Source organism: Bactrocera dorsalis, chromosome 3, assembly GCF_023373825.1.
Source record: "Bactrocera dorsalis isolate Fly_Bdor chromosome 3, ASM2337382v1, whole genome shotgun sequence".
NCBI classification, from domain to species: domain Eukaryota; kingdom Metazoa; phylum Arthropoda; class Insecta; order Diptera; family Tephritidae; genus Bactrocera; species Bactrocera dorsalis.
The window spans coordinates 50,776,810-50,802,515 of NC_064305.1; the positions used below are offsets into that span (position 1 = coordinate 50,776,810).

Genomic DNA, 25,706 nt, shown 5'->3' on the forward strand with positions numbered 1-25,706 from the left:
AAATTCATAATATTACATTGCATTAGATACATCGAAAGTAAATAAAAATTTGGCAAGAAAAATTATCCTAACTATCGAATATGAACACCTTAGTGTCTTTGGTTTACATAACATATGTAGGTAAAACTATCACATATTGTAAGAACATTAAGGGGCAAATTTGTACCAAATTTTGGAAATTGATTTTTTCATTTCACAATAAACATATAAATGAAAATATCGAATAGTAATACAAATTGAACCATAACTCTTCAACAACCGCTATAGCGGATATAAAAACCCAAGTGCTTATGGTTCTGTGAGTTATACAAGTATTAATGAAAGTAAGATAAGTTTGCATGTTATTAACATGGTCTTGAACTAAAAATTGATAAAATAGATTCTGTATTTTCCCTATTTTTATATAAGATTTTCAAACTTTTTGTTACTCGAGTTGTCTGTAATTCGAGTTTTTTTATAAGACAAAATGTAGTAAAGAAAGTATGGGAGATCGTTACATACATAATATTACATTATATTATAATGCTAATTCTGAAATTATGAAGAAGTTCTCATTGATGATGTTTGAGACGTTGAAAAGGTACCGAAAAGCTCTTGGCATGCTAATGAAATTAATATAGGTGTTTCAAAGGAAAACACTGTTAATTAAACTTATTCTATATGTGTAGAAATATTGGATAGCGATGCGAGCTTCTTCTATCTTATGGTGAACACGAACAACAAAAATATCTCCTGTCATCAAATGCGCATATCTTCCCTATATTTTAGCAGCTCTCACATTCCAGAACTTCGAAGTCTGTCTATCTATCTTAGACCTATACTAGTCTCTCAGGAACACATCCGTATTTTTGATTTGTGTGGTCCTTCTAACGATTTCCTTGATTAAATTGGTTCGGCTGGAATGTAAAACCGTACTTAGAGTAAGTTTATCAAATCTATTGAAGAATTTTGATGAATCAATATGTACGCTTTTTGATATGATTAGGCACATATGTACAACAAAGAAAAGACGTAGACGTCTGTACACATATGTATATATATATACATATACATATGTATCTATATACATGTATATTGAAATGTGGTAGACTTATAATTGATGAAAATGTTGCTCAGGTTTACCTAATACTTTAAGTGCAAAACTAAACGTGTATGCAAAATATCCAGAGAAATTACGTGAGTATTTTTCCGGTGTATCGTTGCGTTAACATCGTACAGCGTAGTAGTGGGGAGCACAAGCATTTACGAAACGATTTAACAGCGTTTCGCATGCGAAGTGTACCAAACACAAACCAAATATTGTATCAGAAATGAAATGTTATTTAAGACCTGAAGCGCCTCGCACAAATCACTTCATACTTGGTGTTCTTAGAGTGAAGACATCCGGAATCGGAAGAAAAGCAAATAAACAATATTTACATATATCGTAGTTAAAATAAATAATGTTTGTGTGAAGATATAAATAAAGTGTTCGGAGAATAAAAGCTTAATTTGAATTATGAAAAACTAAATCCACTAATTTATGAATTATAGTTTTTGATTGTGTGTTAATATAAAAATGACAAACTAATTGGTTGAAAAAACATTATTATACTCTTAGAATAATTTGTAAAAAGTTAAAAGAAAATATGAACATGGCACTATTGCAATGTGTTGCTTTTGCACTGTGCATTGTGTTGGGGATTTTGGGCCCAAGTAATGGTCACTTATTGAAGCGCGGAGCCTCCTTTATGGATGATGATGCTACCGTTCGCACCGAAATTGTCGACCGTAATAATCGCACAATTTTGGCCAGATTCAACCTAACGGTAGCTCAAATGAACAGTATTATGCAGAGCCAAAATCCAAATAATGAAGATCGCGCCGGTCAAGATGCCACACAACGCTTTCATGTTATCAAAGAGTTTCGGTAAGCGCTGAAACTTTAGAAACTAAAGTTAATTTTTGATTATATTATGTAACTAAAGTAAAAAATGTGTCGATTTTAGTATTATTTTAACAACGCTCTAAATATCAATTTACAATTGTCGCGTTTATTTAAGTTTGAAAAATGAGTTCAATTATCTACTTACCTCCTAACATTTTTTGTTGACGCTGATTAAGTGCGTACTATGAATATATTCGTATGGTATCCAATCAAATAAGCACAGAGGCAAAAAAAAATGGTATTTACTATCTCCTAATTTATCACTAATCGTTATTTTATTTAATTTTTAATTGGTATAGCCATTTAACCACTTTAGCTGCCGCCGACTTCCAAAGGTTAGAGGCCCCTTATAACTATGCTAGTCATGAATTCGATACTTGAAAATATTATTTCGCAATATTTTTTATGAAGACTATTATGTTATTACCCTTGTTAAATAAGATGAAGCGGATATTTCAACCCGAAAAATAAAAGTAAATCGCAGCATAGCCAAACGAAAATTCTCAGCTTCTTTCATATTTTATAAATAAGCATCTCTCCTTCCCATCAGGAGATGCCTGTTTTGGTTAATAAAGCGTCACACAAGCCAAAAAATCTATGTATGTATGTATGTATGAATTTTTCTTGATAAAACTTTCGGTACAAGGAAATTCCAAACGTTCCCAACCGTTCATTTCTAAATATAGAATTATATTTGGGCGTGTGGCAAACAAACAAACAAACATATTTACATACGTATGTATCTTACCTGCAAGGATCTCTTTATTGTATATGTCTATGTTTGTACATACATACTTATGTATATACTTTGAATTTGTAACATAGCTATGATCTTTTATATTAAATTGTTTATTACAATGTTAAGCATTCCCAAATAATGCGCCTTGGAATTGTTGAAGCTGTGCAGGTGAGCAAATTAACATGATTTATTAATAACAAATTGCAATCACTGCACTGCGGTACAGTTTTGAGTTTTTTGTTTGCTATAAACAAAACCACCCGCCGATCTTTAGCAACTAAAGGCTACACTTGAAAAAATCAGATAGCTGCCCACTTGTTTATATAATACTATTTGCGTGTTACGACATGAAAATAATTATTTAAAATAACATATGTATATATATATACAAATATTGCATTACTCGCCGGGCTGAAGCCTCCGGGAAATACAATTTGAGAGTTTAAACATTTTGAAGTTTTGTGACGCCTGCTTATTAAAACTTGGCCTCAAACACTTAAAATAGTAACAGTGGCATACGGTCAGTCCTTTTTAAACGACTTGTTAAGAAGATCAATCTCTTTTAAAATCACAAGATAGCCAATAGAGAGAACCGATTCCAAATATCTGTACCTGAGTTCTTGAATAGTTTCGTTTGGATTTGGACACTTTTTAATCATATGGTATAAGCGCACTATTCGGGCAAAGTTTTATCCCGAACATTCATAGGTGCTTGATTTTCATTATGGAAAGTGAAGAGAAGTAAGCGTGTTATAGCGTTATAGACCAAAATTTGAGTAGGGTCTGACACCCCGGCTCCTACAAAAGCTTATTGAATCATCATACGAGTAGGTGTAAAATTCAATTTCTCCAAAATGTTATTGGCGAGAAAAGTTGAAATTTGGGTGTCTGTCCCTTCATCCGTCTGCCCGAGCAAGCTGTAACTTGAGTAAAAATTGAGACATGTTGATGAAACTTGGCATTCGGGTTCTTTAGTACAAAAGAAAATTATGAGTTCGTATCGGACCATAGCCACTTAAACTTAAAATGCTATAAATAAGCACTAAATTATCATATAAAACTCTTATTTGACACAGGGGATCGTACTAGCAAGGGACACCTGTGGGCAAAAAGTTTATAAAAAATGGGCGTGTCCCCGCGCTCTAATAAGTTTAATGTACATATTTCTTAAAGCTCCAATAACCAAATTCGCTCAGCATAAATATTATAAGAACTCCTACCGACAGTGTAAAAATTGATGAAATCGGAAGATAACCCCGCTCACTTTCCATATAGCTACTAAAATCGGATTAGATCAATAACTCATTACTCCAGAGACATTAAATTTTACCTCCGAGATGGCATGAGAGAGTTTTATAGGAACCGGTGTGAAAATTGGACATTGGGCGACCGACCGATTTTAATAAAATTTTGTACGCATCATTTCTCTTCTATTCCTATGCCACAGTTGAAAATGGGCGAAATCGGATTACAACTACGCCTACTTTCCATATAACACAATATTAAATCTTATGACCAAAAATTTTTCAAATCGAACAAAACCTGTTCAAGCCTAGGTACCGAATATTTGAACCCCAGTACCTATAGTTTAGTGCAAATATCGGTCAATGTGTGGGATATACAATTGAAATTCAAGGATAATCCTTCTCTTTCAATGTTATATCTGTATGTAAAAAATGGGTTATATCAGGACACTTACTTCCCTTAGTCGCCTTGAAATTTCGAGTGACTTTGTACCGTATATGTATATCGGCCCATATAAGAATTATACCAATGAAAATGAGAGAACGTGTCTTGCTCAAAACAGTATATCTTTCTGCCCGAAATAAATAAAATTTGGCGTAAACTTGACCTATACCGCATATAACTAATATTCAGATTTTCGAACATCCGGCTGACTTTACTCTATATGATTCGTTTTTTGTGGTTGTGGTATGTTAATAATACAATATGTGGTATTGGGAGAAAGTACCAACTCCCATATAGTAAATCAAAGGATTTTCTTTTTTATGTACAGGTCAGTGTATGAGTTATATATAGTATAAGTATATATAAAATTACTTGGATCTCGATCCTCTAGTTGACGTTTTACACCTTAAAGTATTTCAATAGCTTTGATTCTTGCAAGTTGGCTGAACATACCCCTTCTTTACTTGTTGTTTTTTGTTTAATTTTTAGCCCTTAGGTGCTCCTTGATACTCCTGGGTCAAATTACAGTGTTATATCTTAATTTGCTGCTTAGTTATGGCACTTAATATATTTTCGTTTAATTGCGTTTAGAGAGAGTGATGCGAAATTCGTTTTTCGTCAAGGAACACGTATACCGAGCTTCATTATAAGATATACTTATATAATTCTACTGAAGTACAAAGGCACAGTTGGACGAACGGACAGACAGTAGCAATAGAGTATAAAATGTGAATATACCAGAATAATACATACATACCTATGTATATAGAAACACAAATATTTATTATGTTACAAAATTATAAAAAAATCAAATATTCAATTTCGTAGCGTAAGAAATTATACCCCTATTATATTAATTTATTTGGACTCTAATCAGCTTGATACATAAAATAAACCCGAAGTATGCTGTTAGCATTCAAAAAATTTTTGCTGATTATTTACAACCACTTTGGAGAGTACATAGATTTGAAATATAGAGCACTTTACTGTGAGACCAGAGCATACCAACTTAAGGATTATAATCTCTACAGATAAGTTCATATTTAATACTCGAAAAGTAAACTTAAAACGTTTTATATTTATATATACTAATATAATAATATATGTGACGATTGGTGTTAAATACATATATAATTAATATAAACAAAAAAAGTTGCTTAAGTTTCAGAAAATACCAACACGATTTGTTGTCTTGTCATATTTTTGATAAACAATAAATATGTATCATTGTATTTTGGGGTTTTCGTATATCATTTACATATGTATTACTAAACATATTTGCAATTAATTGCTAAAATTTTTTCTTTTCGTCCTTCGAATAATGACTCGAATTAGAACCATGCAACCGCTGTATAGACGTTGTCACATTTTCAGTTCCTCCAACCATAACAATTATTAAACTACCATTCTGGAAATTAAATCAAAAAGATGACACAAAATAGTAAAACGATGAACAAATATTAGAAGACATTACCCATGGTAGTTGGACGTTCCGGTTGATCCACTAAATGCTCCCATGACTAAATAGCAAGTGAAAGAATTGTTTTTCAAAGGACCATAGAGATTTTATAGCACATTTTGAGAATACTTGTATAAAATGGTTTTATAATATGCTATACAAAGTGTAGCAGTTTCGTTTTCTTCGTATTTTTTTTCATTCACCTCCCACCACCAAGAATGATAGAATTAGAAATTACGCCAACTTTTCAATGTTGGTATACCGTCAACAGAACATATTTAGCAAGTACGGAGTTTGTAACATCCAGAAAAAAATATTGGAGATCATATAAAGTATATACATATGTACATACATACATATATAAATGATTATCAAGATGAGGTAAGTTGATTTAGCCACGTATGTACATCTGTAGCATATAGCTACCATACAAACTGACCGATCGAGGCGACCGACCAGAAATGCATTTGTGAATAGTGTTATAGTTTTCGTGCAAAGTTTTATCTTGTTTTTTTGTTTCGTCAGTGACAAATTTGATGTTACCAAGAACGAGAAAATGAGAGCAAAACTTCACGAAAATCAGTTTAGATGTATGGTGGTATATACATATATTTCAAATTATTAATCACAACAAGTGAGGAAAGGCTAAGTTCGGATGTAACCGAACATTTTAATTTTTCGTAATTTGCAAGGAAACACATTCAGATGTTGGCAATACTTTTTAGAAATAATTTTGGGTAAGAATTTATCACTACAATCAACTTTGGTATCCCATTAACCATGCTTCGTTTGGATAGGGTTAACATTAGCCCAATTCTATCTATTTCAGATAAAAAAAAATCCTGTTATTGCATATCCTAAATACACTCTGTGTGCAAAGTTTTATTTTGACAACGTCATTGATCCTCGATTTATATACTGCAAAGTGATAATAGGTATAAGTTTTAGCAAGATATCTTAATTGTTACCCAAGTTATCACTTGTACGGACAGACGAACGTACTGGCAATCACTAGGAGTTCTACTGACCTTGCCATCCTGATAATTTATACGTATATCCTGCCATTAATTTATAACGTATACAGCGAGGACAAGTTCGCAGAAAAAATTCTGTATCTACTCAATACATACATCCATATGTATGTGTGTATATTATAACAATCAGAAATGGATAAATCGACCAGATCAATGTCGAGACTTATTCGAGATGATCTCGAATCAACCGACCGTCCTACTTTCGGTCAGCTAGTAGTCTTTTGATAATATGCTTGAAGCATTAGACTCAACAGTCACTCAATGGTTCGGTAGTTGTAGAGAAGGTGGGAATGGTTATCACCAGGTTTCAGCCATTTCCATAGCAAATTAAGAAGTGCTGTTGTTGTATCCAACAAGTTTGATTAATATCATTTTAGTCAGGGATTTCATTTACTACTTCGTAGCAGAAAAATTTCTAGAATTATTGCTATGCTATTGCTATCGCTCTCACTTTGTCGGGAACCATAGCAGAGCCATAGCATAACAATGTAAATGTATGTGCTCTGCTCTGCTCGGAGTTTTGTTAGGTAAACAACTATAGCTGTAGCGATAGCCAACAATGAAGTGCTGTGCTATGCTCTGTCGTGTAGCAAAAAGTTGGGAGCGGTAGTAGAGCAGAGCTAATTAAAATTTTCGTGTGAACAGCTCTTTCATGTTTAGCATTTAGATTCCAATTGGAGTCCCGTTCCCACGACAGTCGGATCTACGTAACCTCGCCAACATCCCTCTAAATTACTTAAGGGATATATCCTGCCGCTACAACACGCGACTATCGAAATCAAATGCTTGTATGGAACCTTCTGTATTTGTGAAGAGCTTACAGCTTAGGAGCAACAAAAGTTATTTTTTTCTTTCTTGTTTTTAATATGAATAAATATCTACGTACATAATTAAATTTAATACTCAAGCGATCACCGTTTATACTTATGAGTACATAGGTATTTATACTAGGATAGTTATTTTACAATTGTGTCACTTGGCGTATATAATGAAATATACATACATATGTATTTATGTGTGTAACAAATGGATCATGGCCACTGTGATCCACATGCATAATACAAAGCCACTTGCACTTATACATACATAAGCGCTCTTGCAAACAAACTAGAATAAAACTTGCATTTTATGCAACGTCACCTGCTGCCAGCTGGCGGCCATCAAATACACACGAACACCGGTTTAGGTTAGATTGGACGGTCATCAAGGAGATGGCCAGACAAGCCGGCAGACAAGACAAGTAGTCAAAAATACCAGACGCATTATCTTTATGTGAAGTGTGCTCGAAGCCATCCATCTAAACTGCTACAGCCGAACTGTTGTTGTTATAATTATTATTATGGCTATTGTATGCAGAATCGGCGAGTCTGTTGCTGCATTTAGCTGCAACGTCTGGCGTATGGTGTCTGGTGGAGTTTACTCATTTTACGTCTGGTCGCCACTTATCTGAATATGTAGTATTTCTGTGACTGCGTCAGCATTACCTTCACTGTCGACAATTGCGTCTCAGTCAGTACTTTGTCGGTACCGAAGTTTGTTTGAGCCGACATTGCAGTTGTATTTCAATTCTTTGAAGTGGCTTCGAGTGTCAGCTACACGCTTTCACAGTGAGCCACTTTTATGAATTGCAATTTTTAATACTTCATTGTAAAATCTACACCGGTTTTTTCAAAATTTGGCAATATATACTATATAAATACATATGTACATATTTACATACGTTTCTGGAATAAAATAGTATATACTCGTATGTACTAAATATTTGGAATTATAATTAAGATATGCATATGTAGTATAATATAGATCTCGCTATATAACAGTACTTTAAAAACTATTAAACAATAAATCAATGACTTAATAGGACAGAGACATAAAATTTTACATCCGAGATGGTATGAGAAGGTTTAATAGGAGACGTGGTAAAATATGCCAATGGCCGTGGCACCCTCCACTTTTAAGTAAAATCACATATCTCGTGGCTTACCCTACCGATTTTAACCAAATTTGGTGCATGACATTCTTCTTACATTCCAATGTAACAGTGCTAAAATGAATGAAATCCCCACGCCTACTTCCCATTTAGCACAATTTTGAATTCCATCTCATACCTTCCGTTCCAATGTACAATTCAAAAAAATTAAAATAACGAAATAAAACTTAAAAACGGGATAAAACGAATAACGATGGTTTAAGCCCATAGGTACCGAACATGTGTGCCCCAGTACCTACAGTTGACATTTTACAGCAAATCAGTTGCAATAGTATACAATGTTCGATTGCACCTGAACCTAGTCCTTTGTTAGATGTATGCATTGTGCTTAATAAATATACTCGTATTTTTGTATTTGGGTGTATGTATGGATGCACTTTCACTAAACACATAGCGATAGAGTTATTATCTCAAAATAGACCACTGTAGGTGAAGTAATCAACAAACAACAAGCTGGACTGTCTGGGAACTGTCTGGAATCTGTCTAGGCCATGTTTGAATGGCTGCCGTTAATGAACTTTTTGTAGGTCGATACTGATGTTGTGTCGTTACATGAACTACAATAACAAAATTAATCCTGCGCCTACTTGCATAAATACATACATATTTACATATACATACATATGTTTACCAACTTACCATGTTTTTGGTAAACCAAACTGTCAACTGATTGCGATATTTTATAGATTTCGCCACTCAAAGTCAATTAATGCAAGGCATTTTTTGAAACCAATCGAAATACAAAAGAGTTTTCCCTTTCCTTCAACTAATACATATGTAGTATGTACATACTATGTACATATCTAGTAAACGTTCTTTTGCTAATACTGTGTTCAGTACTGCTTGTAACTCATTGCATTGATTGAATAAATTTTTGTTTACATTTGAAGGAACATTACCCGTGTATAAACGATTAACTTGATGTTGCACTAGTGCGAACTAGTGAGTTTTCGTTATATGTACTTATGTATATTGTGCGAGCTTACTACGACCGATTTTCTAATCAAATGTCTTACTAGTACTTACATACTTGACTGTGGTAAAAAATTTAATAATAAACTAACTCATTTGTCATGGCTAAATACTATACTATACGAGTATAACCGAGGTTGCAAATGATTGTAACTGGCAATAGTTAGACTATGTATTTATACTAAAATAGCTAAGTATGTATAGAAAAGTACATAAAGTATAAAAATATTTGTTTGATCCCAAATAATTGGCGCTTTTAGGAAATAGTTAGGTATTTATGTCATTTCTCCATCATCAAGAGATGAAGGAATTCCATGGTGGTAACTTAAGGCAGCGGATGCTGTTGTTGCTTTCTTATTGCTTTTGTAGTTGGTGGTGGTTATATTGTTGCAGACGTTACAGCAGCTGTTGGTGTTACCACCGCTTATGATAATGAAGAGCAACTGGCGAGACAGTGTCTAGCCATGTCTGTTATTTGTTGTCGCTGCTCGGCAACAACAGGAGTAAATTGTACGCAAGCGCTTAGTGGGCCAGAAGCCACAAACGAGAAGACGGCGCAGAAAGCACAGTCGCACAGACAGACACCCAGACGACCAGACAGACGGGCATGCAGCAACACTAATCGACAATACAGGCCCACAAACTGGCACGCTGGAAAGCGAAATGAACGAACATACTCATTTACATTTATTCAGGCATTTAGATGAGCGCATACAAAAAACAAGCGCACACGTCTGTAGTAGGTATGCCAGGCACTACACATTATAAGGCTAAGCATACACATAAATACGTACATATGGATGTCCACGTGACAAATAGTTGAGCGTGCAAAATAAAAATGACACCACACAATTGAGCACTCTTGAAAAATCAACAAGCGACTAGCCATCTAGTCAACAAGTTAACTTGTTCGGACAGACGTGAATGAATGAGCAGCCATCGCATCAAATAACACAGGCATGCTGACAATAAAAAATAACAAAAAACCAAGCAGAACATAGAACAAATTGAAAGGAGATGTTTGCACTTAATAAGATCGTCACTTTGATTACCCTCATTGCTCAGCTCAATTGAAGCAAACCTTTACACATTCTTTCAAAATAAAACACACACAAATGTATATACATACATATGTATGCAAAACATTTTATGTGTTCTTTAAGGCGAAATATTGGATAAAATTTTTTGTTTTCATTAAAGACAAAAACTGAATAAAAATAGTTTCAAATTGTAAAAAGAATATTTCTTTATAAAAATGTACAATTTGTTAGTAAAAAAACCGAGTTGAACTTAGATATCAATGGAAAACGGATAAAAAATCATAAACATTAGAGCGGGTAGTTGTTTTAAAATGAAATACATTTTTTGGTAAACGCAAATGCAACTTTAAAAAATTCAGAACTTCAAAATTTTTCAAATTGTCTCGAAATAAAAAAATACGTCTCAAGAAACCGAAATGAGCCACTTTTTTACTTACATTTACACATACAGTGCAATCGCGATTGAGGGAACTAATTCGTGCAAGGCCTGTTCCCTCAATCAAGATTGTTGCTTCAACTCAGATTAAGATTTTATACACTTTCTTTTATTATTTTTTCAAAAAAGTTAAATAGATTTTATTCTTGAGATCATCTTTGTACATTCACAAAATAAGAAAGCAAAACTTTATTCTGCTGAAAAAAAAATTAACAATTTTTGTTTGCTTTTTTTTCGCTTTAAGGCATTGCTTCACAGCCTCCTCCCTAAAATTTTTAAGATTATTAGGAAGAGAATTAGTGTATTCTTCGGCCCACTCTATAGCCTTGTCAAAGACTGAAACGGCTTCTGAAGGGGTTATATTGCAATTTTAATTTTTTCTTCGTCTTCTTCTGAACTTAAAACAGCAACGTCATCCACTATATTCAAGTCTTCAATAGGGTCATCCGTTGAAACCCAAGCAACCAAATCTGCTGTATTAAACGTAACCTGTGGAAAATATTTCTTTGTTAAATTTAGTACTTTCACATATAAAAAATGAGGGCTTACTTCTGGAACTATGCTCTCCAGCAAATTATTTATTTCCGCATACTCTGTTGATTGTTGCTGAATTGTATTTGAACGTAAGACACTCAAGGGGATGTCGTCATCTTCGCTACAGTTTGCTCCTTCTTCATTAAAAACATCATCTTTTAAAAGCGGATGCCAGCATTTTTCCACGACGACAGGGCTTAATTGTTCCCATGCTTGTGCCAACATACAAACAGCGTCTTTTAAATTTAAATTCTTTAAATATTCATCTGTGTTCGCTTTTCCAAACGCTGATCTCAATAAATTTGTCTTGTAATGTAACTTTGTCAATCTAATTACATTTTGGTCCATCGGTTGGATCAATGGCGTGACGTTTGGTGGCATGAAGATAGTAAAAATTGATCCACAATCTGACTTTAAGCCTTCTACTCCAGGGTGACAAGGAGCATTGTCTAAAATCAAAACTGCTTTTAATGCAAAATGTTAAAAAAATTTCAAGTGTTACAAAATTGACAAAGAGTTAGAACCATAAAATTACCTGTGGCACAAAAGCATGATGAAACCATTCTTTGAAAATTGATGCAGTCATCCAAGCGTTTTTAGAGTTTTTATACTCGACCGGTAGCTCAAAATTTTTAAATGATCGCGGTTTTTTTGCCTTGCCAATTACCAACGGTTTTAACTTGTGCACTCCACTTGCGTTTGTGCATGCCAAAAATGTCACTCGAGCTTTTTCAATTTTTCTGCCAGGAGCAGTTTTTTCAGAAGAACTTACGTAAGTTTTATCGGGTAAGGTTTTCCAGAACAAGCCGGATTCATCCGCATTGTAAATTTGGTCGTCGCATAAACTAAGCTCAGCCTTTAGTTTTTTAAGTCTATTTTTGAACTCTGGGACTCCATCGGGATTTGATGATAATTTTTCACCACAGACTTTTAACAGACGAATTCCAAATCTTTTTTTAATCCATTGAGCCAACCGCAACTTGCATTGAATCTGTTGCTTGATCCGTACATTTCTTCGAACAATTGCTTCGCCTTTACTCTAATAGAGGAACCGCCTATTGGCACATGCTTACTTCTTTGTTTAATAAACCAATCATACAGCTTTTTTTCCATTCGTGGATATTCTCCAGCCTTAAAGGACTTTCTTTTGCGGTGCATTTTGGATGCTGCTTTCAAAATCTTTGACTTATTGTTTTTTATTCGGGTTATTGTGGACTTAGCGGCTTTATATTCTTTTGCTAATTGCATCCCGCCCCTTTTGAAATTTTCTCCAAAATTTCGGTATTTGTGTTAAAAGTTAAAAACAACTTCGTTTTCTTTGCCATTTTGGAAGCGCACGTGTCAAAAATTTCAAACCAACTGATTTGGTATACGCATTTAAACACAAACATTACACGACCGCATGCTTTTATTGCATAGAAAAAAGCAAAAAAAAACGGTACATATGCATTGTTATTTATTTTTTGTTTTTATTTAGTTGTTTTTGGTCCAGTTCCCTCAACTGAGTACTAATGAAACTGAAAAGTTCCCTCTACAGAGTAGTCAATGAAAAAAATTACGTGTTCCCTCTACCGAGGTGTTCCCTCAATCGCGTGTTCCCTCAATCGCGATTGCACTGTATTTACATAGTTATGTTACGTATTCTAATATTACTGATTCAGCGCTAAGCCACATAATCTTTAAGAAGACTTGTCCGTTTAGTTTCATTAAAATATCACAACTTGAACGTTCTAAGATTAGGTGGAAAAACGGAAATCATTATATGGAGTGTTTTATGAACGGACAAAGGGACGGGTTGATTGCATTAATTTGAACATTGCTCAGATATACTTGAAAACGTAATTTTCGGTAAACAGTCCATTATAGGTACCGGGCTCCATATATTCGGTAACCAGAAGCTTGGACAGTTTTTGTTCGTTTTGGACAATTTTTGCTCACAAGGTGGCATACTCTAAAGGCATTATTCGTGCGTTTAAGCCCTCTCATACCATCTCAGAAGTAAAAACTCATGGCTTTAGCATATTAAATAAATTGATCAGTAAAAGTTCTTATGATATTTGGGTTTCGCAAATTCGGTTGTTGTAGCTTCAGTGGTTTAGGATACATACTTGTATATATGTATATTAAACTTATTACAAGGCCCCTTGTTTGAAGTTTTGGCCCACAACTATTACTGCGATCTCCCGTGCCAAATTAGAGTTTTATATCTTAATTTAACAACAAGTTACAGTTTGCGCGGATGGACGGACTAACAGTCACTCGGAATTCATATAACTTAATAAAATAATTCAATAAAGTTATGCCAACACATGAAGGTATTTCCCCGGCTTTGATACTGACACGTTGCTAGAGTATAAAATGTTCGATTACATCCGAATTTAACGCTACCTTACTTGTCCTTATTTATTTTTGAATTTTTTGAATTTCTTGAATTTCCTCAGCATTACACGACGCATTTTATTTAATAATCAAAAAACAGGAACTCGTACCCTTCCGAAATGTAGACCAAATATAAACAATATAGATTTATATAATGATATACATACATATGTATATACATATTTCACTATAGAAAATCGGCCAAGTTTACTGAACCAGACTGTTGAGAGCAAAACATTTCAATAAAAACGTTTATGAACTACATGATGGTATATATATGTACATATGTAGTGTAACGAGTTTTTGACATCGTACATTTACTTATCTATGTAGCTGTGGTTTATATTATACTAGCTGACCATACATTGTCCTGCGTGAAATTATGTGTTTTGAAATGAAAAGAAAGTTGAATTTACGTTGTGTTTAAAATCTTTTATTTTCGATTTTTCTAAATTTTTTTCAATGTAACGCAGGTTGATAAACAACATTTTTTGGTTTCTATTCCGGAGCGTAAATGTACAGAGAAGATGGTTTTCCAACTCGAGAACACGCCACTCATGCAATCGTAGTTACGATAATTTGGCAAATTTGGCATAAACATTCGAGATGTGTTCATATTTCGTTGAAGTGAATTGACAAAAGGCAGGTGGAATTGATATCAAACCACTGGAACCGAAATTTGCCTATTTCCAATTCTTATCGAATACGATGTAAAATGTCTTCGGCAATGTAATTTTGTTCGTATTCCAAAATTGACGCGGATTTGCAGGCTGATGTCGATATGACCATCGCGAAAAGTGAGCGAACTTCAGTGGCATTCGAAGTAGCTATCGAATTGTCCATCGTTTCATTACATTTATTATCATGTTCCAGCAATTGTAATTGCTTGCATGCTTCTCAAAAAGTTACACACACTCTACCATTCACAGTGCGCAATAACTCAAATGAAATTGAACCACGTACATTTATCAATAGCAACCGAAGGTACGAGTATTAGCAACCGTCGTTTTTCGGGTGTATTATGTAAATTCGTCCTAAGGAATTAGTTGAGAACACACCTGGATGTCAATCTACTGGTTGGCCTTGCTTTCTGCGTAACTATTTCTTCCACGATGCATTCCATGTATAATATCAAGGCATTTCCGAATAGAGCAATGTTCTCGAAAACGAATCACCAACGCAAGTTGAGAAAAAACTCGTGAATGTCAATGTCAATGTTGTTGGAAGTGTTTCCGCTGGCTGTACTGTATTCTCTGGGTTGAAAAACACTCTTTAGTCATTCTCCAAATGAACTGCGAGACGCACAACAGTCGAAAAACGTTCATGAATTGCAAAAGTAAATGCCCTACAAAGCGCTTTATTGCAGTTCACGTATCGACCGTATCGTTCAAGACCAATAACCGCCATATTGGTTCCTTTTGTGACGTACTTACAAACGTATTTTATTGATTACACCAAACTACAATACTAAACATTGATATGAGTTTTGAATGTGAATTAGACAACAGTTGAGAATATAGTACGATCCATATGTTGTCAACTTCGATATTCACTACTCTAAGTTGTATGGTCGCCTGATGAGCTACGACGATAGAGTGAATATCCATCATTTCCAGTTTGCGATTCCGAAAGAAAAGCAAGTGGATAGTGTTTCGTGCATTTATTGTTAGACATACAAACCGAAGTGGGATTGTGGTGTCTGCAAGGTCCATGAGCCATATTGGCTTTCATCACTTCGTTTAATACTGGATCTTTTCTACATCAGGAATTTCCGCAGAAATGATTTCATCAATTTGATCTGGTGGAACCACTATCCACCATCCAAAGAAGAACATCGTTACTGTTGTTTGAAAAGTCGTTCTGTGACAACGTGGCTTGCTGATTGAGCCCGATCCGTAATTCCACACGTATGTCATCGCATCCTGAGAGTACTCGTTCATGTGCCTTGGCGTTGATGGCAAAAAGAACACCGACCAATATTAGCGGGACCTCTTCGTGGCTTCGTAACAAATTTCAATCTGTAATTGATCACTTCGTTTGAAACACATATAAAGTTTTCACTGAATAATTTTCAAACATTTTTTTTAAATAGCCGGAATAAATGAGCAAGCGACCGAAATTGACGATTCAAATAATCTACAAATCAAAATATTGAAAAACAAAAGAAAAAAGAATTGTATGAAAGAAGTCAATTTTTGGAAATTTCCAATTTTTCGACTTTTTCTTATGAAAAGTTTTTTTTTTTTATTTCTGAACCTTTCCGGATCCACAGTGAACAACTTCTGAAAATTTCATGAGGATTGGTTTCGCCGTTCTCGAGCCTTAGCGTTACTAACAAACAAACATTCATTTTTACTTACATATGTACATACATATGTATATACAAAATAAAACGTTTGTATGGGAAAAAGATAAGGACTGTTTTTAGGGGTTTTCTGGCAACTTTCGTAATTTTTTTTTACATAAGAACCTTCTCCTAATAATAACAAATACAGCAAAAAAGAATTAGTGAAATCGGTCCAGCCCTTCACGCGTGATGCCGTGACAACGGAAAACGGGTTTCATTTTTATATACTTATGTATGTATATTGATTGATGATTAATGTTAAATCAACAATTTTTCTTTAAATCTTACAGTATTAATGATATAAAGAATCGTTTGCAATCAGCTTTTCAAGCAAGCAATTCAGATGAAACTCAAGGTCATCCATTGCACGAAATAGCAGCATACCCCATATGCAACTCAGAGTCCACCGAAAGCTCCTGGATGCATGACAACAACGTGACAATTCGATTTTCTGACAGTCTTTTTGAACCAAAGCGTGACAATTTGAATCTGGACAGCGCAATACTTCGCTTATATAAAGTCAATCCAAACAATACAGACGATCCCAACGCATCAAATGACGAAGGTGATAAAGAGGCCAAAAGCTGTGGTGATCCTCTAACGGTAAATCTGAAACATATTGAGGTATATAGGCGAACAAAATGCGAATTTTAGTTATATTCTTTCACTAGCTAACTCCACAAATACGTGTTACAGTTTCCATTGTACGACAATTGCGCAGAAACAAGCGAGGTATGTCTCCGTCACTCACATACTTGAATTTACTGAAGTCTCACTAAATTCTTCATATGATTCCTTTTCAGAGCGTAAAAAGCATATTTGCAACACAACAATGATGAATATATCCAAAACCGGCTGGGTTGAGATTGACATCAGGCGCGCCATATACATTTGGGAAAGTGTCGAACGCCAACAGCAGCAACAATCCCGCCAGCAACCGATTCAAATAGGTTGGTTGATGATCGAAGTACATGATGAAGAGGAGAATCCACTCAAGCCGGGACTGTTTTTCAATCCACCAAAATGTGATCAGGCAGGTATGTGTTGCGTTAGCCATGCCTAAATCACACCGCCATTTTAATAAGTGGAATTGACTTAAAAATACCCCTTTCATTAAATATGATGATTAGAATCACTCAATTATTTAAAGGTTTCAGTCGTTACATTTGTATACTTATGTATATATGTATGCACATACATACTACATATTTCAAGATAAGCAAAACTTCATTATAAGAAACACTTGCATATGTACATATGTACAGAATTTTTTGTTAAGTTCAACTGAATTACTCGCTTTTATGCAATACAAAGAGCTTAGACGACTCTGCCTAGATCGACGCCGTAAATCAGACACTGCGTAGTTGGCGAATCTGATTCTTCGTCATCAAGTTTCAGCTTTCATGAGTTTCTTTTCGATTTTTTAACAATGTCGGCAGAATTCCAGACTAATAGCCAACTACCTCCCTAACCCCTCCCAAATGTTATATTTTGGCAAGTTCCAAAAAAAAAGTAATGAAATACGATTCGGTAAGGACGCAATATTTAGAAATATATGCATATGTGTAATTGTTGTGAAATAATATGCACTGATTTCTTTCATTTCTGGTTTTTAGTTGCTTTGAGAGCTGAATATTATTGTTCAGTGTTAAAGTACTTAAGCTTATAATTATTAAAAATTATAGTTGTTTTAAGTTTGCGCAGTTTATAATTTTGTTGATTTTGCATGATTTGTCGTAGCTTTGGGGTAATATTAGTTATTGCTTTATTGAAAAGAATAAGGTATTCGATAACACGCTTAAGAAAGTAGGTGCTGAAATAAACTCGGGCAAATCAGTTCATATAACGCTTTGTAGACAGACACAAAGCAACAAATTAAGCCCAGTTGTTTGTTATTTGGGGGAAAATAAATAAATGTAGTAGTTATGTGTATGTTGACTGTTTACATAATTTCCAGGTGTGAACATTTGAATTTAACACATTGAGTGCCATGGCTACACGTTTTCGTGCGACAGGCATTGTCTGGCCTTAGGTATTGTCATGTGTTTTTGGTTGACGCTACAGGGTATATTTCTAGTAGCCTAATGTTTGCCCTAAATTTTGGTCCAAGTTTCATAGAGATATCTTCATTTTTGCGGCTTTTATGATAAAAACTCGGAGGTTCTTTTTAATTTTGAAAATTTATTGGAATTCATTCGATATTTCGGAAAAAAACTATAAAAAAGACATTGAAAAATTAAAATTAGGATATGATAACTTCAATTACATTGATTTTTAACATTAATTTTTTAGATGTGTATATTTTGGAAAGCAATCAATGCACAATTGGGAAGTGTTGGGGCATTGCGGACAGTACGTATGTAGTTGTCCTTTTGATATTCTTTCTTGCTTCCTTTCGACTAAATTTTCTTTTTGCTTCAGCGTAGCATAAAACACAAGCACGTCGGATGGTTTTATTATTTTCATCTACTCTTTTTGTGATAATATGTTTTGATTGCGATACAGGCTGCGGGGATGTGAGATCTAGTAGGCCCTTAGCAACGCGTTCACGGAATGTTCGTATATTAATGTTTCTATTCGTAGCTGCTTTATACACAGTATAGGCATTTACCACGGAAAGTCCAAGTAAAAGTTCAATTCCCAGCTTTCGGTACCATTTTAACCCTTTGCGAAGGGTATTTGCGTATGAAGCCATTTGGTCGGAAAGATCAATGCCTGATTTCCCCTTATTATATTCTACCACAGCCAGTGGCTTTTCTGTTGCTCGTCTTTTACGTCTCGCTCCTTGACTAGTTGAAGGCTCTGCAGGATTACGTGCTCCATCTGTTATGGATACCATTATCGGGGCATGTTTCGTGGATAGCATTCTGACGTCGCGTTTATCTTTCCACTTTAGAACAACTATACTATAGGGATCTTCTCTAGCCACTACTTCGCCTTTCTTTATAGGAGCAACCATAACTTCTTTTGGGAAATGTTTCTTGTTGGCACGGAGTGTACCGACCATATGTGTTTTTTGATCTAGCATTGAACGAGCCAATTCAAAGCTTGTGTAAAAGTTGTCTACATATAAAGTTCGACCCTGACCTTTCAAATCAATGATCAGATCCTCGCAAACAGTTTTAGCCAAACCGACTTCTCTCAATCCACTTCATGACTTTCCGGAGTATATTTTCACTGACCAGGTGAATCCTTCGGTAGAGCAGAGCTTAAAAAGCTTTATACCATAAGGATGAGCTTTATTTGGTATATATTGTCGGAATAATAGTCTGCCTCGCCATGGAATAAGGGTCTCATCAATTACTATGTTTTCACCTGGTACGTAAATTCTTTGGTATCTCATTTGTAGCATGTCCAATAGTGGTTTTATTTTACCAAGCCTATCACCTGGTATAATTGAGTTATTGTCTGAGAAGTGCATGAAACTAAGCAATAGCTGAAAGCGATTGCGTGCATTACTTTCCCCGGAATTGAAAAGTTGTAGAGCTCTTCTTTTGACCAATAGTCTTTTAAACACCCGACCTTCACCAAACCCATCCGTAACATAAGGCCAAGAAACTTCTTCATTTCAAAATTGTTGTTGGTATCTAATTTTTTTTTTTTTTTGAGAAAATCTGGTAACAGCACTTTTATTTACATATTCATCCGCATACTTATTTGTTTCTGATACAATTAATTCAATAACGTCGTTGTCAACAAATAGGAGAAATGCATCCAAACAGGAAATATCTGAGGGAATAGACTGTTGCAAGCCTGATCGCCCAGTGAATGTAAAAGTTTTCTTACGAGAACTAAATTCAGTCCAATTGATTGTTTCGGAAGAATCGACTACGTTTGACAATGTTGTTGGTTCGTCCTCATCCATGTCCCAGCCGTCTTCAGTATCGCTGTTATAAATGTTATCACTGTTATTAGTATCATTGTTATTATCAGAGTCAGTGTCTAAATCATCTGGTAGCCATTTCTCATCAATCAAGTCATCGCAAAAAAATCACTATCATCATCACTTCCTTCCAACGCTTCATGTATTTCACGATCTCTAAAGTTTCGCTTCGCCATTTTTCTAATTCAAATCTACAAAAATAAAGAAAAATAAAAACAGATATAATAAAAAATTTAAATAAATGTAAAGGAAAATGCGTAAAAAGAAAAAATAATAATAAGAAATAGCAAAAAAACACAAAATCATCCGGGATTGGCGCAGAACTGAATATTTTCTACTTTTACACCAGTTTATAGCAAAACATGTGCTCGGCACCCGGGGAAGGTTTTCGTCAAAACCCCATGCACTCAATGTGTTAAAACATACAATTTTAAATGAATATTTGGAATATGTTTTGTGAGCTAGAGTTCTATCAGTTTGTTTTTAAATGAGTTTCATTCGAAACTACGTATTTCAAGTGAAACTCGAAAATATACACTTTGATTTTCTGTCTCCTAACTTTGTGTCATTTCTCCATTCATTGATCTACTAGTTTATTGATTGGAAGAAAAATATTATTTTGGAGAGCTAAAAATTGTTAAATTTTTAAGCCAAATTAAAGATTTCAAGATCTGACATTTTATAAAATTTAAAATTTTCTTACAATCGTAGGTCGTTGTATAGAGAAGATTTATAAAAAAAATGTATTTGTTTGTTTTGAACCACTTCATCAATTTACGACCTTTTTCAATTTGGGAAATATCGAATACTCGTTAAATTTTAATTTATTTTTTTGAATATTTTGTTTACACTCACTAATTGTGAGTAATTATATATTAAAAATTTTAAAACTTTTCATGCAATAGAAAATCCAAAAAAACGCCCAAAGATATTTGCAAGAGTAGGTTTAATTTAAAATTTCTGAAGGTAGCTTTTTTGTGAAAGTTTAGGTAGAAGTCCTATAATAGCTTAAAATATTAGATATACATATATTTTTTCCACTATCATATGAAAGTTGGAATCAGTGGTAATGGTTTGAAACGTACGCTCCCGCTTCATAATTCATTTGGATGTCTAAACTATTTGCCGCATGCGCTAATTCAAGCTTGAAAATTGTGTGCCTTTTTACTGTCAGGAATAAAAAAACGATAATATTATTTTTACTTCATATTTGTATTTCAGAATTTGCAATCCCGTGGAATTACTACGGACCGCACACGTCTATGTCTCCTTTTGCAGCGCACGAAGTGCCAAGGTTAGCAAAACTGTGCAAGTCATAAAGTATTATAAAATGGCCTGTCTTTTATTCAAATTATTATTTCATTGTTTTCTTAAAATCTGCGTTTATAGTTTATAACTTTAACATAGTTTTTTGTTTTAAAATTTCAGATATCCAAGATTAGATGTTAAATTGATAGGATATGCATCATTCGCGCCAAAAAATATGAAAAAAGAAGTCCACGACATGTTGCGTGGAAACTTACGACGACAATTATTTAACCACTCTAAGGCCTCTGAGGAAGATTTCCAACCGGATGAGCAACACTCTACATCAGAAAAAACACTGACCGCTGATAATTTATTCCAATTGTCCGCATCTAGTGGCGCGGAACCTAAGCACAGCGCAAAGAAACGACAATCTGACCAAAATATTGTCTTTCAAAATTTCCACATAGCTCATCACGATCATAACCATCGAAGTCATAAGCGTAACCTACGTGTGAACATTGAAAGGCAGGATAACCACTTAACCACTTCGAAACAAAGGGCTCATCATGAATCTATCCAATCGCAAAATGGCGGTATACAATATAAAGTTCATAATCGGCACAACACTCATCGGCATACCCGCAATCCTCAGAAACAACATCAGCTACATCTCGAATATCCTATAAATTCTCCTGCCTATTAAACGAAAGCAATAGTAAAGAATCATCCCATCCCACCCATGAAGCGCTTGAAATAGACACAAAAAAATCCATAAGCTCATAATGAGTAGTCTTCCCTGTTCAATAGGCCGTTTAACTTAATTACATTTTAACACATACATATGTATACGTAAGCTTACAAGCATAGGATATAAGTACATTTAAACAATTTTCAAATGAATACACATCGCTAGAAACACACAAAAATATGAATTTATTTATCCAAAACACATAAATTTTCACACTCATTCATACGAACAAACGCTCCCAGTACCAAAAGTCATTTAAATATTGCCGCTGACAAAGCTTTTGTCAATTTTTAATTATTTTAAGAAAGCGAAAGCTTACAAATACCTTGCCCTTAAAATACAAAAAAGGGTTTCAAAAACTTTCTGCACGCGACCTATTTCTACTGGGTTCCTACCGAATAATATACTTTTTCTTTAGAGACTGTGATTTATGTTATGTACATTTGGCTTCTATATATATATGTACTAAAATTAGTTTTTATTTGTTTTAAAAACCAATATTTATACATTAAAATTTAAATTATATAACTATGCTTACGAATACTTTATTAGATATTATACATATTATTTATTGTCTCAAAATAATGTGACATAAACATACATACATACATATGTGTGTACTTACGTATGCTCTTTTCATAATGGACGTGAAGATTGTGTATTTAATCGATACTTAAGGAATGGGCAGTTTCACAGAAAAACGAAATTAAAAATCTAGTCCTTGCTAGTTATAAAGCAGACAAAATTGTTTTTTTTTATTTGCAAGCAAGTTGTCAGAATTTTAAACAAAAACTAGCCTGGGACTATATGTATGTATGTCTACATATTTATATGTACGTAATTATATCCCAACAAAAAAGTGGTATTTGTTTTAACCACACGCGGATTACTTCAATAGGTACAGTTCGAAACATAAGGCACTTGGCATATGAAAATGATATTTTGAATTGACAATCTTCACATTTCGCCAATGGAAAGAGCATGTATTCACTTTCCTTAATATTCATATAAACGTACTACATGATGATACTATACAAGTACATATGTATGTACTATATGTGATGTATGCCAACAAAGATTTCTTATTTCAAAATGGTTAATATTGTACATTACTTAAGTTAATTAGCCTATGGATTACCAATTCGAAAACAAATATAAATTTTTGTTAAATAATTATTAATTATTTTTGTAGTTAATGTTAAATAATTATGCATAAAATGAATGGCAAACTAATCGGAATTTTTTCCGTTATATGTAAAGTAATGAAATAATTAACATTCTGTATAATTCGAATCTATGTAGCTTACATCTAATGAAGCAAAATAAATGAACGCACATTTATTTCACTCATTTTCTTATTTGGACAGAAAGTATTTTTTTATTCTCCCTGCGTAAGAATAATTAAAAAAACAAGTAAGGAAGGGCTAAGTTCGGGTGTCACCGAACATTTTATACTCTCGCATGATAAGGTGATAATCGAGATTTCATTATCCGTCATTTACATATTTTTTTTATTTTGGTTCCTAATGTATATACATACTCGTATTATACAGAGAAGGCATCAGATGGATTTCAAAATAGCGTTATATTGGAAGAAGGCGTGGTTGTGAACCGATTTCGCCCATATTTCGTACATGTCATCAGGGTGTTAAAAACATATTATAAAACGAATTTCACTGAAATCGGTCGAGTAGTTCCTGAGATATGGTTTTTAGCCCATAAGTGGGCGACGCCACGCCCATTTTCAATTTTTAAAAAAAGCCTGGGTACAGCTTCCTTCTGCCATTCTTTCCGTAAAATTTAGTGTTTCTGACGTTTTTTGTTAGTCGGTTAACGCACTTTTAGTGATTTTCAACATAACCTTTGTATGGGAGGTGGGCGTGGTTATTATCCGATTTCTTCCATTTTTGAACTGTATATGGAAATGCGGGAAGGAAACTTCTCTATAGAGTTTGGTTGACATAGCTATAGTAGTTTCCGAGATATGTACAAAAAACTTAATAGGGGGCGGGGCCACGCCCACTTTTCCAAAAAAATTACTTCCAAATATGCTCCTCCCTAATGTGATCCTTTGTGCCAAATTTCACTTTAATACCTTTATTTATGGCTTAGTTATGACACTTTATAGGTTTTCGGTTTCCGCCATTTTGTGGGCGTGGCAGTGGACCGATTTTGCCCATCTTCGAACTTAGCTTTCTTATGGAGCCAAGAAATACGTGTACCAAGTTTCATTATGATATCTCAATTTTTACTCAAGTTACAGCTTGCACGGACGGACGGACAGACGGACGGACGGACGGACAGACAGACATCCGGATTTCAACTCTACTCGTCACCCTGATCACTTTGGTATATATAACCCTATATCTAACTCTTTTAGTTTTAGGACTTACAAACAACCGTTATGTGAACAAAACTATAATACTCTCTTTAGCAACTTTGTTGCGAGAGTATAAAAATTGTAGACAAATAGAAATACTAATATAAATTCTATAAATATCGAACAACTTATTATCAATAAAGTTACCATTCCCAATTCCGCAAGCATCTGGTGTCGAACGCTGAGTTAGAAGAATAATGTTCGCGGTCCTCGAGCATTGTCTCCTGGCAGTCACCAACGAAATGGCTGTCTGGATGCATCAAGCACATAATCAATCCTGTAAATCTATTCTAGTGAATGTTAGCGAGTAAAGACAGGTTTACCTAAAAGACCGGCGGAAATGAGGAGAGGAAATAGGCTAATGGTGATTGATATTGGTGGCTACAGAAAGTGATACAATATAGACGATCCCAACGCATCAAATGACGAAGGTGATAAAAAGGCCAAAAGCTGTGGTGATCCTCTAACTGTAAATCCGAAACATATTGAGGTATATAGGCGAACAAAATGCGAATTTTAGTTATATTCTTTCACTAGCTAACTCCACAAATACTACAGTTTCCATTGTACGACAATTGCGCAGAAACAGGCGAGGTATGTCTCCGTCACTCACATACTTGAATTTACTGAAGTCTCACTAAGTTCTTCATATGATTCCTTTTCAGAGCGTAAAAAGCATATTTGCAACACAACAATGATAAATATATCCAAAACCGGCTGGGTTGAGATTGACATCAGGCGCGCCATATACATGTACATGTGCAGAAAAGTGATAATAGAACTCATTGATATTAAAATATATTTCAATACATGTAAAATGAAATATGAGTGTGTATGTAAGGTTTACATAACTTTTCTCTTTGGATGACCAAAATTATAAATCGAAAACACCAATATTAAT

General features: G+C 34.3%; 2 protein-coding genes across 2 annotated transcripts in view; both read left to right on the forward strand.

The window, feature by feature from the left end:
• Nucleotides 1-25,706, forward strand: part of LOC105231168 (GTP-binding protein 1) — a 261,542-nt gene that overhangs the window by 44,229 nt on the left and 191,607 nt on the right. The window lies entirely within an intron of this gene.
• Nucleotides 1,337-23,766, forward strand: LOC105232875 (protein anachronism). The gene is made up of 6 exons (XM_011214762.4): nt 1,337-1,909; nt 16,837-17,149; nt 17,218-17,278; nt 17,350-17,583; nt 21,651-21,723; nt 21,858-23,766. Exons 1-6 carry the CDS (start codon nt 1,629-1,631, stop codon nt 22,378-22,380), a joined length of 1,485 nt encoding a protein of 494 aa, XP_011213064.2. The 5' UTR covers nt 1,337-1,628; the 3' UTR covers nt 22,381-23,766.

Coding starts and splice junctions, on each gene's coding strand:
- LOC105232875 (XM_011214762.4), top strand. CDS start 1,629: ATGAACATGGCACTATTGCAATGTGTTGCTTTTGCACTGTGCATTGTG. Junction 17,150..17,217: donor GCTGTGGTGATCCTCTAACG/GTAAATCTGAAA, acceptor TTCTTTCACTAG/CTAACTCCACAAATACGTGT. Junction 21,724..21,857: donor GCAGCGCACGAAGTGCCAAG/GTTAGCAAAACT, acceptor TTAAAATTTCAG/ATATCCAAGATTAGATGTTA.